Genomic DNA, 16,874 nt, shown 5'->3' with positions numbered 1-16,874 from the left:
CTATCTGCCACTGTTACAATAAACCTACCATTGAAATGATACTGTTCTGAGACTTTTCATTTCTTTGTCATTGGACAAACTTACAAAATCAGTGAGGGGTCAAATAATTATTTCCCCCACTGTATACAGAAAGTTAAAGTTCCTTTCAAAAGGTGAGATCAAATTAGTAAAAATAAATCAAATGGGTTATAGATAAGGCAAGAATGGAGAGTGAGATCTTCCCATTAATGCCTTGACTAGGGGTTCATGTCCGCAAATTGCAGTCCCCAATGCACGGGCACCACCCATGTGGCCTGCACTGACAGATGCAGACCCATTCAACTTGAATGGTTCCGCGATCTGTCTGCACCACAAAATATAGAGCATGTTCTATTTTTTTTTTGCGTTGCGGAAGCAAGGACCGACATGCCACAGACATGTTCCGTAGTGCCTCCGTGGCCTTCCGCTCCGTGCCTCCGCTCCGTATCTTCCAGATTGCAGACCCATTCAAATTAATAGTTCTGCATCCGTGATACGGTGAGCGCACAGCCGGTTCCTGTATATTGCGGACCTGCTGTTTGCAAGCCACAACACGGGGATGGCCGGCAAAAGTTTGTGTGCATGAGGCCAAAATCTGTACATCAAAACTACAAATTTACATTTGAAAGTACTATATGTTTATTTTTATTAAATTTTTTTAAATGACTATGATTTGACCTACCTCTTCAACTCTGTAATCATTGAACATATACGCATAGCTGCCAGGCCTTCCAACAAACCTAAGGATAAAAAACACCATTATTAAGCTTAAGTTTTAATTTTTTTAACTTTGTTATAATTTTACTGAAGTCATTAAAAGGCTCATTCCGCTGAGACCCATGCTGTATTCCCTTGTAGCACCCAATACAACCCTATAGACTAGCAGTAAGGGCTGACTACCGGCACTCCAGCTGTGGTGAAACTATGACTCCCAGCATGCTCCATTCGTTTCTATGGAGTTCTGAGAACAGCCAAGAAAGTGTACATCTAGGGAGTTGTGGTTTTGCCACAGCTGGAGTGTGGAGGTTAGTCATCATGGGTCTAGAGGATACTGGTGTTTGGTCATGGACATAAGTACCAGGGTATAAGGCATATACATTGCTATGGTGATCCACCTCCATTTAGAGGCACTGTGGTTATATAAGGATGGAGCATAGGGGGGAAGTGGAAAATAGGGAACACAAATGTAAATACAGATCACAGGTAGAGGTAGAAAATTATGATGATAGATGGTAGACGGAGCGGAAAACAAAATATTCACTTATTTTTGTAGTGAAAGCTACAGCCAGACATTTCTACACATAAATGTATGTAATTCATGGATTGCTTAAGGTCATCAGGAATCTCTGTTATAGAGCAGAGCTCTGTTTATTCTCTTACAGGTGGGTCCCAAGCTGAAGCTACTATGCAGCGGCGTAGCAAGGAGCCCATCACCGCCTATGTCCTCCGAATCTCCTCCTTTTGTCACAGTTAGATTGCCGTAATCTCGCAAAGCGCGAGCTCACGCATGCGCAGTGCCGGTATAGTGTTCCTTCCCTGTGCTGGCATCAGCCTCAGGGAAGGAACTGTGCATAAGCGAGCTCGCCCATCGCGAGATTACGGCAATCTAACTGTGTCGAAAGGAGGCAATTCGGAGGACATAGGCGGTGCTGGGCTCCTTCACATGGGGGCGTGGCTTGGCACCAGGAAGGTTCGTACAGCACCTTGGGCACCTTGAAAGACTCATTTACATATCTCTAAAATCATTTTTTTAACAAAATAAAAGCACACAGCCCTATAGGACCGGTATATTGCGGACATGCTAGCGGCGATCTAGCCATGCATGTCCGCAGCTCTATAACAGAAAACGAGGTGACAGAATCCCTTTAAGAAGGGTACTGAGCACTTTGACTCCCTAAGCGTTTTACGGAATTTGGAAATACTTGGCTGTGAAAAAGAAAAGTTTAATTTCTTCCAATAAAATGTTGCTTTAGCCCCAATTTTTTCATTTTCACAAGGGGTAACAGGAGAAAAAGCACCCCATGATGTGTTACCCATTTTCTCCTGAATACGGCAACACCCCATATGTAGTGGTAAACTGCTGTGGGGGCACATGGCAGGATTCAGAAGGGAAGGAGCGCCATATGGCTTTTGCAGCGCAGATTTTGATGTATTAGTTTGCGGGTGCCATTGGTTTTTATTTTTTGAGTGATTGTCTTATGTGGGGGCTCATTTTTGATAAGTTGATATTTTCATTGGTACCATTTTAGGGTACATAAGGCCCCTTTCACACGGGCGAGATTTCCGCGCGGGTGCAATGCGTGAGGTGAACACATTGCACCTGCACTGAATCCGGACCCATTCATTTCTATGGGGCTGTGCACATGAGCAGTGATTTTCACGCATCACTTGTGCGTTGCGTGAAAATCGCAGCATGCTCCTCTTTGTGCGTTTTTCACGTAATGCAGGCCCCATAGAAATGAATGGGGTTGCGTGAAAATCGCAAGCATCCGCAAGCAAGTGCGGATGTGGTGCGATTTTCACGCACGGTTGCTAGGTGATGATCGGGATGGGGACCTCTGACACTATCTGACACAATAGAAAACCGATCCATCCCCCATTGACTTTCAATAGAGTTCATGATGGATCCGTCTTGGCTATGTTACAGATAATAAAACCGGATGCAGATGGTTGTATTATCAGTAATGGAAGCGTTTTTGCTGAGCCCTGCCGGATTCAGCAAAAACGCTACTGTGAAAGTAGCCTAATACACTTAGGCTAACAGGTAAGGCATCGTGGCTGCCGTCCCAGCCATCGGGTCCCTGTCATCGCAGCATGGGGACCTGATAGGGACGGGGAGGGAGCTCCCTCCCTCCACACAACCCGCACATGCCGCGTTCAGCTCTGACAGCGGAGTAGTGAGGGTTAATGCGCCGACATCGGTATTTTCACCAATGCCGGCGCGTACGGCAGGGGTCCGGCTAACGGGAACAGCCGGTCCCCAGCAGCTGATCGGGAGAGTGTAGCTCCTGCCCCACCCGATCAGCGCACCGTAGTACTACGGCGCTGGTCGGGAAGTCACTTCCCGCAGCGTCGTACTATTATGGCGCTGGTCGGGAACGGATTAATATAACTTTTGGAAACATTTTGAAACTTTTTGTATTTGAAATTGAATATTTTTGCAATGAGTGGACTAGAATATCTGGTTCAGACACCATTTATTACTGATAAAACAATTTCTACAATCTCATTTTTCTTTACAATTTTGCTTTAAGGTACAGCTTACCTTCCTTTGAAAAAGGCCACATAGAATATTGAGGCATAGGAATTCACAAACTTTAGAAGGAATGCCTTGAGTATCAACCGTTCTTCAAAGGTTTTCTCTGTTTTGGGGACCTCTGCATTAGATAAAAATAAAACATTGACCCTTGATTGATGAAACTGTCAAAAATCATCTAAGATATGTAGGACATTTTACTGTATAGCATGAAATATAATGTAAATGTTGTTCATATAATTATTATTTGCACGTTAATCAACAATTAGAAGCAAACCACCAGCAGCTCTTTGGTCCCAATGCAGAATTTGTAACAGGATTCCTCACCTACTAATTGCCATTTATAATACTAGCGCTCTTCATATGTGATAGAGTGGCCTTCCTCAGGACAGCAATACAATTGAATCTAATGCACTGGAAGAGCTGAAGGACCTGTGATGAGGAGAGAGAGAGAAGACCTGGGAGAAGAAGTTGTGGTGAGGTGTGTACATGAGAAGAGGTAGGTGAAGGGAGAGGCAGAGCAATGCTGGGAGTTGTGGTTATTTAACTAGGACTATGTTAGGGCTGAACTTAGGGACTGATGTTATTTACATGGGACTGAATGTTGGAGGAGATGAGGGAGTTATGTTATTTATATGAGACTGTATTTTGATGGCAGCTGTGGGAGGTAGTGATGTAATTTACATGGGACTGTATGTTGATGGCGGCTGTGGGAGGGAGTGGTGTTATTTACACGGGACTGTATGTTAAAGGCAGCTGGGGGAGGGAGTGATGTTATTTACATTCGACTGAATGTTGAGAGGGTGATATTTACATGGGATTGCATGTTGGAGGGGGTGATATTCTTTACATGGAACTGTGTGTTGAAGGCGGCTGGGGAGGAGGTGATGTTATTTACATGGGACTATATATTGGAGGGGCTGAAGGGAGGGGAGGGATGTTATTTACATGGGACTGTATTTTGGAAGGGGCTGTAGATAGAGAGAGATGTTATTTACATTGGACTGTATATTGGAGGGGGCTGGAGAGATGGTGTGATGTTATTTACATGGGACTCTATGGTGGAGGGAGGGAAATAGTGTTATTTACATGGGGCTATATATTGGAGGGGCTAAAGGGAGAGGAGTGATGTTATTTACATGGGACTGTATTTTGGAGGGGGCAGGAGATATGATGTGATGTTATCTACATGGGACTGTATGGTGGAGGGAGGAGAAAAACTACAGGGGGCATTGCATCGGGCAATATATATAAATACTGGGGGCACTTCAGGGTGAGCGTTATAACAGTAGAGGGCAGTATAAATACTGAGGGCACTGTAGGGGTATTATAAATCCAGGGGACATTATAGGCGTTCTTATTACTACTATATATAGGAGGGACTCATAGATCTGCCTTAATTCTACTAAGAGCACTATGGGGGCTTTATTACTACTGAGGGGGTCTGTAAAGAGCCTTATTACCACTGGGGGAACAATATATGGCCTTATTTCTACTGGGGGCTCTATGAGGGCATTAATAATACTGGAGGGCTCTTCTACTAATGGAGGCACTCTTGGGGAGTATTATCACGGTTGGGGGCACTGTAGGGGCAGTATTACTAATAAGGGCATTCTAGAAGGGAATTACTATTGGTGGGACTATGAGGAGCACTATTAATATAGGGGGCAATCATTTTTCTTCAGGATAGTACACTCTGCAGAGACGAGGCACAGCTAAAAGAAGCTGTCCAGACCAAATAAAGAAGATGATGACAGAGAAGATATACATCAGAGGAGACGTCACCTGGGAGGCACTAGATGGGAGAGGTATGTGCTGCTGTATAACAAGTACAGGAAAGTGCAGGGGGGCAGGGGATCAATTTAGAGAACGGGGCCACATTCATTGGGGCTTGGGCCACAGATCTTTTGAGAGCCTACCAATGCCCCTGGTGAGGACTACATATTGTGGACTCATTTTGAATGTATATTTCTTGTGAGTTGCTCAGTCTTTGATATTAATGTGTGGCATAGTATTGTATTGTGCCCTTTGTGTCACATTGGTTCGCATACTTTGGCTCAATATCAGTTCTATGGCCACAGTCATCACAAGTTCCCATGTAGATGCCAGAGCCATCTGCACAGAGCCTGTACAGCAGCAGTATAGGCACTATGGGGGTAATTTATGATGCTGAAATACACCTATATTAGGTGTATTTAACCCCTTAAACAGCCTGTTTGGACCAAATTCCAGAGCCCCATTTTCCAAATCTGACACTTTATGTGGTAATAATTTTGGAACACTTTTACTTATCCAAGCTATTCTGAGATTGTTTTCTCATGAAACATCGTACTTCATCATAGTGATGAATTTGAGTTGATGCGTTTTACCTTTATGCATAAAAAAATCCTAAATTTGCTGAAAATTTGGAAAAATTTGCTATTTTCAAAATCAGAATTTCTTTGCTTTTAGGAAGAATAGTGATACTTCATAAAATAGTTATTACTTTACATTCCCCATATGTCTACTTGATGTTAGCATCATTTTGTAAATGTCATTTTATTTTGTTTAGGAAGTTAGAAGGCTTAGAAGTTTAAAAGCACAGTTTGAAATTTTTAAGAAAATTTCCAAAACCCACTTTTTTAAGGACTATTTAATTTATGAAATCACTTTGTGGGGCTTACATAGTAGAAACCATCCATAAATGACCACAATTTAGAAACTACACCCCTCAAGTTATTCAAAACTGATTTTACAAACTTTATTAACCCCTTAGGCATTCAACAAGAATTAAAGCAAAATGGAGGGGAAATTTAAAAATTCTAGTTTTTGGGGCAGATTATCCATTTATATCCAATTTTCATGGAACACATCAAGGGTTAACAGCCAAAGAAACCTCAATATTTACTATCTTGATTCTGCAGTTTACAGAAACCCCCATATGTGGTCGTAAACTGCTGTATGGGCACATGGCAGGGCTCAGAAGGAAAGGAGCACCATATTGTTAACGGAGAGCCGATTTTGCTGAAATGGTTTTCAGGTGCCATGTCACATTTGAAGAGACAAAGAAAACCCCAAAAAGTGACCCCATTTTGGAAACTACACCCTCAATGAATAAATTTTGTGGTGAAGTGAATGCTTTGAACCAACAAGTATTTCATAGAATTTAGAAACAGATGGCTGTGAAAATGAAAAATTAACTTTTATTTCCAATATAAAGTTGCTGTAGCCCCAAATTGTTAATTTTCACAAGGGGTAACAGGAGAAAATGCACCCCACAAGATGTTATGCATTTTTTCCTGAATACGGCAACACCTCATATGTGGTCATAAACCACTATTTGGGGGAACGGCAGCATTCAGAAGGGAAGGAGCGGCATCAGTATTTTCTAACATATAATTTACTGAAATTAGTTTAGGGCCCATAACATTTGTATTTTTTCACCAATGTAGCTGTGTGGGGAGTTTTTATTGGTATTTTGGGGTAGACATGTCTTTTTCCTCACTTTTTTTATACAATTTTTTGCGGAGGTGAAGTGGGCAAAAGTGGCAATTCTGTCAGTGTTTTCTATTTTTTATGGGACTCCTCTTGTGGTAAATATTATGACTATTTTATTCTGTGGGTTGACACGCTTATGGTGATACCAAATTTATGTTGTTTTTTATGTTTTACTACTTTTTTAGCAATAAAATCACTTTTATGTTAAAAATAAATTATATTTTGCATCGCCATATACTAAAGACCATAATTTTTTATTTTTTCACCAATGTAACTGTGTGCAAGATGGGCTGTAGTTTCTTTTTTGTATCATTTTTTTCTACATTATTTTCTACATAATTTTTTATGGCGTTCACCATGCGGGATAAGTAATATGATACTTTTATAGATCAGGTCGTTATGGACTCGGAGATACCAATTATATGTATTTTTTTATTTATTTTTTTATGAAAAAAATGAACGGATATGAAAAAAGACAATCTTTATTTTATTTTTATTAAAGTTTTTATTTTGTATTTTTTTTCACTTTTTTTTAACCCCTTAGGGACCAGGCTCATTTTCACCTTAAGGACCAGGCCATTTTTTGCAAATCTAACCAGTGTCACTTTAAGTGGTGATAAATTTAAAATGCTTTGACTTATCCAGGCCATTCTGAGATTTTTTTCGTCACATATTGTACTTCATGACACTGGTAAAATGAAGTAAAAAAAAAAATCTTTTTTATTTTTTTAACAAATACCAAATTTGCCCAAAATTTTGAAAAATTAGCAAATTTCCAAGTTTCAATTTTTCTACTTCTATAATACATAGTAATACCTACAAAAATAGTTATTACTTTACATTCCCCATATGTCTACTTCATGTTTGGATCATTTTGGGAATTATATTTTATTTTTGGGGGACGTTACAAGGCTTAGAAGTTTAGAAGTAAATCTTGAAATTTCTCATAAATTTTCAAAAACCTACTTTTTAAGTACCAGTTCAGGTCTGAAGTCACTTTGTGAGGCTTACATAATAGAAACCACCCAAAAAGGACGCCATTCTAGAAACTACACCCCTCAAGGTATTCAAAACTGATTTTACAAACTTCGTTAACCCTTTAGGTGTTCCACAAGAATTAATGGAAACTAGAGATACAATTTAAAAATTTCACTTTTTTGGCGGATTTTCCATTTTAATATTTTTTTCCAGTTACAAAGCAAGGGTTAACAGCCAAACAAAACCCAATATTTATGGCTCTAATTCTGTAGTTTACAGAAACACCCCATATGTGGTCGTAAACTGCTGTACGGGCACACGGCAGGGCGCAGAAGGAAAGGAATGCCATACGGTTTTGGGAAGGCAGATTTTTTTTTTTTTGTTTAAATAAATATTTTATTTTCTTCAGTGATAATTACAAAACTTTTGAACAGAGCAGGTAAGAGAAACGCAAAAAAAAAATATTATAAACATAAAAGAAATATTACTATAATTTTAACATCATCACGGACAGTAACATTAAATTCAGCTCTGTAAACTCAAGCTTAATACCTTTAATCCCACCTATTTCCCCCCCCATCCTCTTGGCGGCCGTCGCTGATAGCACGAACCCCATACCCCCCCTCGTACCAGTCCACATACCACATACTCCACCCATCAAACCGGCATAGTCAATCCACCTCGCTTCTACGGGACAAAGGCATATCGCGTGCCTCCCCTTCTCCGCATTTCAACCTCCTCTCCACAAATGCGGGAGAAGTGGGAGAACCCTATCTCTTGATTATCAAAACCTTTGCTATCAAGCAGCCCTTCTTCAGCCAGATTAATTGATGTCCGGAAGAGTTAGGGTTTTCTGGTATATACAAACCAAAAATCGCAGAAATCCTATCCGGCGCACAAGATTGGGGAAGATCCCCCTGCAGTGCTGTAAATACCTGCTCCCAGAACCGCTTTATCACACTACATTCCCATAAAAGATGAATATATCCAACATTGGGACTGCCGCACTTCTGACAGAAAAATTTACGACCTCTGTTCTTAGCAAATTCAGCCTGCATTTGCGGTGTATAGTATAACCTGTGCAAAATCTTAAACTGAATCAATCTATAGCTGGTTACAGATAGTACCTTTTTCATATTTTTGAAAATCTGTGGCAAGGGGAGAGGGGGAGATCTCATTTCCTGCTTCCATTTATGTATATTTTTAAAAGAAATCACCGTGGACAGTGAATCTCGCATTTTCAAATAAATCTGTGCCATTTTAATCCTTTTCCCTAAGTGAAGAAAACAGTAATCAAAAAATGAATGTTGTTGAGTAATCATGTATGTTTTATTGAATGAAGCTTCATATGCATGTTTTAAGCATGCATACGTAAATCGGTCTAAGAAGGAGATGTTTGTGAGATTAAAGTCCCCTAGGGCTTTAAACTGATCTGCGACAAACAAATGTGCCGCTCTAGTGATACCCCTACAACTCCAATAAGTGTGATTTGTTATTTTCAAAAATTCCAATAAATTCTGATTCTCCCACAATGGGGTGAAATGAAAAACATGTGACACCTGCAAAATCATTTTCAATTTATCCCAGACCCTCTGCAGAGTTCTCGGGATTAAACATCTAGTGTCCAAAGCTCCAAACTGTCCTGTTTCTAAGTGCATAAAAATATTGTCAAGTGACCTACCCTGGAAAGATACTGCCCGAGTGCATTCTCTCAAAAATTACAACATCTTTGTAGCTGCGCAGAAAAAAAATACCCTTGAAAAAAAGGAAGTGACAGTCCCCCTTCTGACTCAGGCACAGATACCTCTGCTTTATATGGACCATCTTCCTCCCCCAAATTAGGTCATTTATTAAAGTTTCCAATCTATAAAAAAAAAGCATCCTCTATCCAAATGGGGGAGGCACAGATAGGATACAAGACCAGAGGTATTATGATAATTTTTACTAATCCCAGACGATCAGATTGCTATATTGACAATTTTTGCCAGGCTCTAATTTTCCCCTTTACTTTGTCTATTACTGGGGAGAGATTTAACTCATAGAATCTAACTATAGGGACACCTATCTTTATCCCCAGATAGTCCAGAGAGTCATCCAGAGACAATATCTGGACCTGGGAGCCACCTTTGGGGGCATTTCGATTTAGCGGGAGGGGTGAGGACTTAGCCTAGTTGATTAAATAACCCGACAGTTGACTAAACTCCTCTATCACCTGCATAACATACGGGACAGCTTTCCAGCCCTCGTCCAAAAAGAGTATGACATCATCTGCATAGAGCCTAATTTTATCACTCTCTCCCGCTACCCCGAACCCCCGAATCTGACCATTCAAACGAATCCTACAAGCCAACGGCTCCATAAATAGCGCAAATAAAAGGGGAGAGATGGGACACCCCTGTCTCGTGCCGGGTTGAAGCTCAATAATAGAGGAATTAACCCCATCAATATTAACTCGGGCTATTGGTTGAGTATATAACAATTGAGTCATTGCGATAAAAGTAGTCCCCAATCGAAAATGGGCCATGGTCCGCCACAGGAAGGACGACTCCACCCTGTCAAACGCTTTGGCAGCATCCAAAGACAAGATGGAGTGGTCCGGTCCCCCCCCTACCAGCAGGTTCAGATACACCCCATACAGATTCGCCTGAATCTGTCTCCCAGGTATTAACCCTGTTTGATTAGGATGAACCAGGCCTGCAATTACCCGTTTAAGACGGTTTGCTAAAAATTTTGCGAAGATCTTATAGTCTGTATTAAGGAGTGATATGGGCCTGTATGATCCAACCTCACTACCATCCTTATCTTTTTTTAGAATTAAAGTGATAATTGCCTCCCTAAAAGATGGGGGAAGAGAACCATATCTATATGATTCATTTAGAACCTGCATCAAAATAGGGAGGAGTACCTTAGCGTGATATCTATAAACTTCAAATGGCAAACCATCCGCCCCGGGGGAAGAGTTATATTTAACCGACAGGAGAGCAGCCTCCAATTCTGCCAGTCGTATAGGGTGATCAAGCATTCCGGTTTCCTGAGCCGAGAGAAAAGGCATTTCTAATTGGTCCAAATAGTCGGACTACATACCGTTTCAGATCTATATATAGTAGAGTAATACTTGTCGAATTCCTGTCTGATCTGATCTGGATCCTTAACTATCTGGCCCGAGTATTTCTAATAGACCTAATTTTAGTCCCACCCCTTTGATTAGCGACCAGTGCAGCTAACAATTTACCTGTTTTCCCCTCCTCACTGAAACGTCTCTGTCCTTGAAAAAAGAGGTAATGTTGGGCCTTATTTACCATAAAGGTCCTATATTGTTGATTAGCTTCTTTCAGTTGTATGCGAAGTAATTCCGTACCATATTTAGTCAGAGCACCCTGCAACCTCCTAACTGTCTCCTTCATTGCATTTTCCTGCTTATGGAACTCCGCTCGTTGTCTTTTTATTTTACCGCAATAAAGGCCTCTGATACAGGCCTTCAAAGCGTCCCATACAAAATGGATATGGGTGGAGCCCTCATTTTGATGCCAGAATTCAAGAATCTCCTCATTAATTAGATCCCCCTCACCAATAACCTCCAACCAATATGGGTTCAGTCTAAAGGCTCTATTAGGACCTGCATTTAACCCCACTCCCCTGAGCAGAAGCAGAACCGGAGAATGGTCGGAGATTTCGTGCAGTTCATATTTCATCTTCACAACTTGATCAGACATAGCCCCATTTGCGAACGCTAAGTCGATTCTTGACATTGACTTGTACGTCCGACCAAAGCATGAATACGCTCTTTTTTCTCCATACAGATGGCGCCAAATATCGACCCATGCAAGCTCCCGACTAATACTGCACAGGGGAGACCAAGTCTGCCTCTGTTTAGAGGAGATAGATGCCCTATCCAGTCTCGGGTCTAAGACCGAATTAAAATCACCTACCAGTAACAACGGACACGGGGGTTTACTACAAATTAACATAGAGAGGAGGATCTAGAGAGTCTAGACAATTTGACATATTTACTAGACGAGAGCGAACGCCCAAGTGGACAAGGCCCCTTTACTTCCCTGAGAAATAAAAGTGTGAAAATGCCACCAAAAAACACTGAATGAAGCAAATATTGACATTTTTCTGAGGTCAGTCACACGTGACTTGGAGAAAATTGGACACAATTACTCTAATAAAAACTATACTCGAACAGAGATGATGGCATTACAAAACCTGAGTACAAATAAAAAAAATCATTATTAAGCCATCTGACAAAGGGGGTAATACCGTGATTCTCTCCCCTCAACAATATAGAGGAATGTGTCTTTCCCTATTGTCAGACAAGAATAGTTACGAAGTATCAAAGGGGGACCCCACCAGCCTATATTCGGCTGAGCTATTCCAAATTGTGCACAGGGTCTGATAGATAAATGCATAGACCGGAAAGAACTTGAATTTCTGATACCCACCAATCCGAAAACAGCAACATTCTACGGACTCCCTAAAATACACAAGGGGACCGTCCCCTTAAAAGGACGCTCTATAGTATCAGGGATTGACAGTCTCACTCAACATGCGGGGACTTATATTGACCATATACTTTGTCCCTTTGTGTCATCTCTACCGTCGTATCTTCGTGATACGACGGATTTATTAAAAAGAGTGGAGGGTATAACCATGGAGCCAGAGAGTTGGTTTGCCTCTATTGATGTAGAGGCACTGTACACGTCAATCCCTCATAATAAGGGCCTTGAAGCAGCCAAATATTTCCTAGACTCCAGATCCAAAGACATGTACCACCATAACCTATTTGTCCTGCAACTTCTCAACTTCATTTTAACACACAACTATTTTCTGTTTGAGGACCGTTTCTACCACCAGCTCAGGGGCACCGCGATGGGGAGCCCATGTGCACCAACTTACGCTAATCTGCTCCTGGGCTGGTGGGAGGACACAGTCGTCTTCTCGGAATCTATGACAGACTGGACCAGACACATATCTCTCTGGTCCAGATTCATAGATGATGTTCTACTTCTCTGGTCAGGAACTGAAAGGGAGTTCCAACAGTTTATGAACAAATTGAACTCTAACCAGGTTTATTCTTCACTTCAGAGATACACCGCTGAGGATGTTCAAAACTAGAATTCTTGAACACATTGGGGACATCCGCAATAGATGGGATAAACCCATATCCCGACATGTGTGGGCCAGTCATGCTGGAACCATAAATGTCATTCAGTTCTCCATGATTGAAGTTTTGAAATCAACAACTGGGGGGGGGGGGGATCCAGATAAATTCCTCAGACAAAATGAGTCCCGGTGAATTTTTATGTTGAATAATGTTGCACCTGCTGGACTAAATGAACATATTGACTTTGCGTGCTTTTTATAAAATGGTCTCCCACATCTTTCCGGGATTTGGGGGTCCTAATATTATCGACATCATATATATATCTAGTGGGAGAAACAAGCTCCGACACTTATCCCCAGTCCCTTTGAGCCAATAATTCCCTTACTTGACTAAGGACATTTGTTTTCTACTTTAATGAAATTAACATGTCATCATGTCCACCCTGGCATATAACCCATATACAGAAGACAAGCACAGATGTTGCCCTGTTTTAATTACAAGAAATCACAATATGATTAAAATTCTATCGCATCTAACAGTGGGCAAATTGACAATAGGCCACGGAGTATGACCATTCTGTCCATAATGGGATGGTCTGTGATAACCGATATAAATATATACATGTTCCTAAATGAGCTTTTATATAGGTCACCGTGTCCAGACGGTATAATGTTTATGTATCCTGACGATCGGCGCATTAAATGAGAAGGCGGGGTCACATGATCGGGATACAGACATGTGACCATTCACGTCACCCGTTGATGCGATCACACGATCGGAAGGGTGATCCGCTGTACACACGTCACACCCGGAAGGGGGATTTAAATAGCGTGAGCGCGCCCTACCCTGTGCTGCCTCCACCTGCTGCGCACCTTGGAGATTCTGGGCCGATGTACATGCATCTACATGGAATGACCGCATGCCGCCTTCTCCCTACAGACATCCATTAAGCTGGCAGACATATCATATGGACACGCAAGTACTGCTGGTGGCCACCAGCTGATACATATATATCAGGGGGGTATTTATCTTTAAACACGCTTTGGCACCAATACAAATCATGGTTCCTATGTGCATTGACAATTATTAACTTATACAATTATTGCACATATATAGAGGAGCCTATAACCAACTTGGCGAAACGCGTAGGGACGAATTAAGTGTCTGATTGACACTAGACTCATTTAACTGTTGCACCACTTATTTTCTACTGTACGTCATTTGGGTGGCCTTCTTGCCACTCCACCATGGGGTTCTATTAGTGTATACTGTTTTTTATTTTTTGGTATTTAACCTAGGTCTCATCCTTGGACTAGCACTCTATATCTACCCCCACGTCAGGGTCTTCCAGGGGTTACCAGGAGGCACGAGACACAGGATCACCCTTATCAGGGCAGCTATTCCGTTTGCAGGCAGGGAGACAAGAAATAGGGCTAGAATCAGGGACATCGCCCAATGAGTCTATGCTATATTGTCTGCTGCCGTGCTAACATAGGCAAGTGGAACATTATTTCCACATCTAGATTTTTTTATTTATTTCACAAATTATATTTTCTTTTTGTATTTAAGGGGTCATTGGCTTTTATTAATGATTTATTAAAAGTTATGTTTTAGTTATATGGTAATACTGTGACAGCTACAAATAAACATAGTCAACAAAGATAGAACAGTGGGCGCAAAAGGGGGAGGCACATAGACAAAAGCTAAAATAGTCTCCTGTCCACTCCACAGACCATGGAGAAAAACAAATCGACCCTCCCTATCCACCCTAACATCCAACGGATGAAAATCAACCCCATGATGGATATACACACTCACACCTCTCGAATATGATGAGAGGTACGAGTGGTATTCCAGTTTCGCCCATTGCCTCTTTAATTGGGGGAGCTTATCAACCGTTGCATGCGTCTCCAATAAAGCCACTATTGCCGGGAGGTGTCGTGCCATGACATAAAAAAACACTGTCCTTTTAATTCTATCCCCCAGCCCTCGCACATTCCAACACAAAACCCTACGCGTCATTCTAGAAACAAAACATTCCGCAGACCGGCAGGGGAGGGGGGAGAGAGGTCCCCTAGGCCCAGCGACAGCAGCCAACCCCCCCACCCATAGCCACTACCCCAACCCACCATTTGGCTCACAGAGAATATTGTCCCCATCAACCTCTTCCACTTCGCAAACCCCGACTCCCACTCAAACCCCACTCCTCACTCCACCCCACCATATAGCCAACGGGTAGAAATATAGACACCATCGGAAATAAAAGACCCCAACAGAGGCTACATACTGGCCGAATCGAGCCACTGTGCAGCCTCTGTAGGTGTGGCAAAAAATTGCACAGAATCGTTATAAACAACCCTGAGTTTAGCTGGATACAACATTGCATACTTTATGTGTGCAGAAATTTTTCTTTTTTTAACGTCATAAAAAGAACGCCTTTTATTTTGTGTCTCACGACAAAAATCAGGGTATATTTGAATGTCGTTCCCATCAAAACCAATTTTGAGTTCTCTTTTGCGTCTAAGTACCCAATCACGGTCCTTGGAGCAAACCAATCTAGCTAATAGAGCTCTAGGGGGTGCACCTGGGGGGGGGGGGGGGCTTCCTCAAAGGGATTCTGTGAGCTCGCTCTACACAAAACGTAGAAAAATGATAATCCGATCCAAATGTTTGCACCAGCCACTTTTGCACAAAGTCCGCTGGGTTCTCTTGTTCCACCCCCTCAGGGAACTCCACCAGTCTTATATTGTTCCTCCGAGATCTATCCTCCAGATCTATCAATTTGTTTTTCAACCCAAGGCATTCTTGCTCCACACCCTCAAGGCGTTTTTTTGTTAGACCCAACTCCTTTTTCACAACCACTGTCTCCGACTCCAAATCTTCCAATTTTACTCTTAGTTTTGCAATTTTATCCCTAATTATAGTGACATCCCCCTGTAACGCCGCCAATGTGGTTGTTAATTGAGATACAGTGCTATTAGTCATATTCACTGCCCCCAGAATTTCAGCTAATTTATTGTTAACACTGTCCAGGCCTTCCCTATCAACTTCCTTAGCTTCCGTAGAAACCAGCCCTGTAGCGGTGGACTTATTTCCTCCCAATTCAAGGTGACCTCCCGCTTTTTGGGATCCCCCCTGGTTTTTGGCGTTGGCGACCTCAAAAATGTATCTAGTCGTGCTTGGGGACTGCTCCCAGGGCCTCCTTTTCCCCCCTCCCCGACTTCCGAAACGTAGGGGGCATTGTAGCTAAGTATGTTACTACACAATGTCAAAAAACACGGCGAGAATTTACATTACAGACACAAAACCTAGGGAAAAAAAGAGTTCAATTCAAGCAGCATAGGTCAAAAGCGTACAACTATAGCCATATTTTCAGAGCATAATGGAAAACCGCATGTTACAGAGAAAATGGAGGAAGAACTGGGTTAGAAATTAAATGTTATTATAACAGATATACGAACACTCCACTCAGTCCAAGTTAATCAAGATTAGTCTCTGTTAGTGCGTATGATGTATTTAAGGTTAATTAGCTGAAAGGTAGGAGTCATAAATCCAACGCTAAAGCAGGGTAACCCCTGCGGATCTCACCAATCTTCAGCCCTTTTCTCTCGGTTTTCAGCGAAAGGACAGCAAGGGAACTGCCAAGCGAGCCTGCAAAGTTCCAACAATATAATTCAGTGCAGTTCAGTGCAGTGCAAGAGAACACAGGCAAAGGCAAATAAGCGTGAAGGTCTCTGCCTCTCTCACAGGGATCCAATCTTCATCCCCATCTGGGGTAGTGCAGAAAACAAGGCGGCGTAATAATTACATGGCTGAACCGGTACCGGGGGCAAATATGAGGCCATGTCCAGACTGGGAGCACTCTTACTCTCACCAAGTGCGTGAAGGTCTCTCCCTCTCTCACAGGGATCCAATCTTCATCCCCATCTGGGGTAGTGCAGAAAACAAGTCAGCGTATTAATTACACGGCCGAACCTGTACCAGGGGCAAATATGAGGCCATGTCCAGACTGGGAGCACTCTTACTCTCACCAGCCCA

General features: G+C 42.0%; 1 protein-coding gene across 1 annotated transcript in view; it reads right to left on the bottom strand.

Moving 5' to 3' along the window:
- Positions 1 to 16,874, bottom strand: part of ANO2 (anoctamin 2) — a 541,215-nt gene that overhangs the window by 127,930 nt on the left and 396,411 nt on the right. The window contains exons 17-18 of the mRNA XM_040439201.1: positions 3,284 to 3,395; positions 701 to 758 (exon numbers count right to left, since the gene is read on the bottom strand). Of these exons, the coding sequence (XP_040295135.1) occupies positions 701 to 758; positions 3,284 to 3,395 (170 nt within the window). The remainder of the gene's footprint in view (positions 1 to 700; positions 759 to 3,283; positions 3,396 to 16,874) is intronic.

The sequence above is a fragment of the Bufo bufo genome, chromosome 1 (assembly GCF_905171765.1).
Source record: "Bufo bufo chromosome 1, aBufBuf1.1, whole genome shotgun sequence".
Lineage (NCBI taxonomy): Eukaryota > Metazoa > Chordata > Amphibia > Anura > Bufonidae > Bufo > Bufo bufo.
The sequence above is the reverse complement of the archived record's forward strand: the minus strand, read 5'-3'. Positions and strand labels throughout refer to the sequence as shown.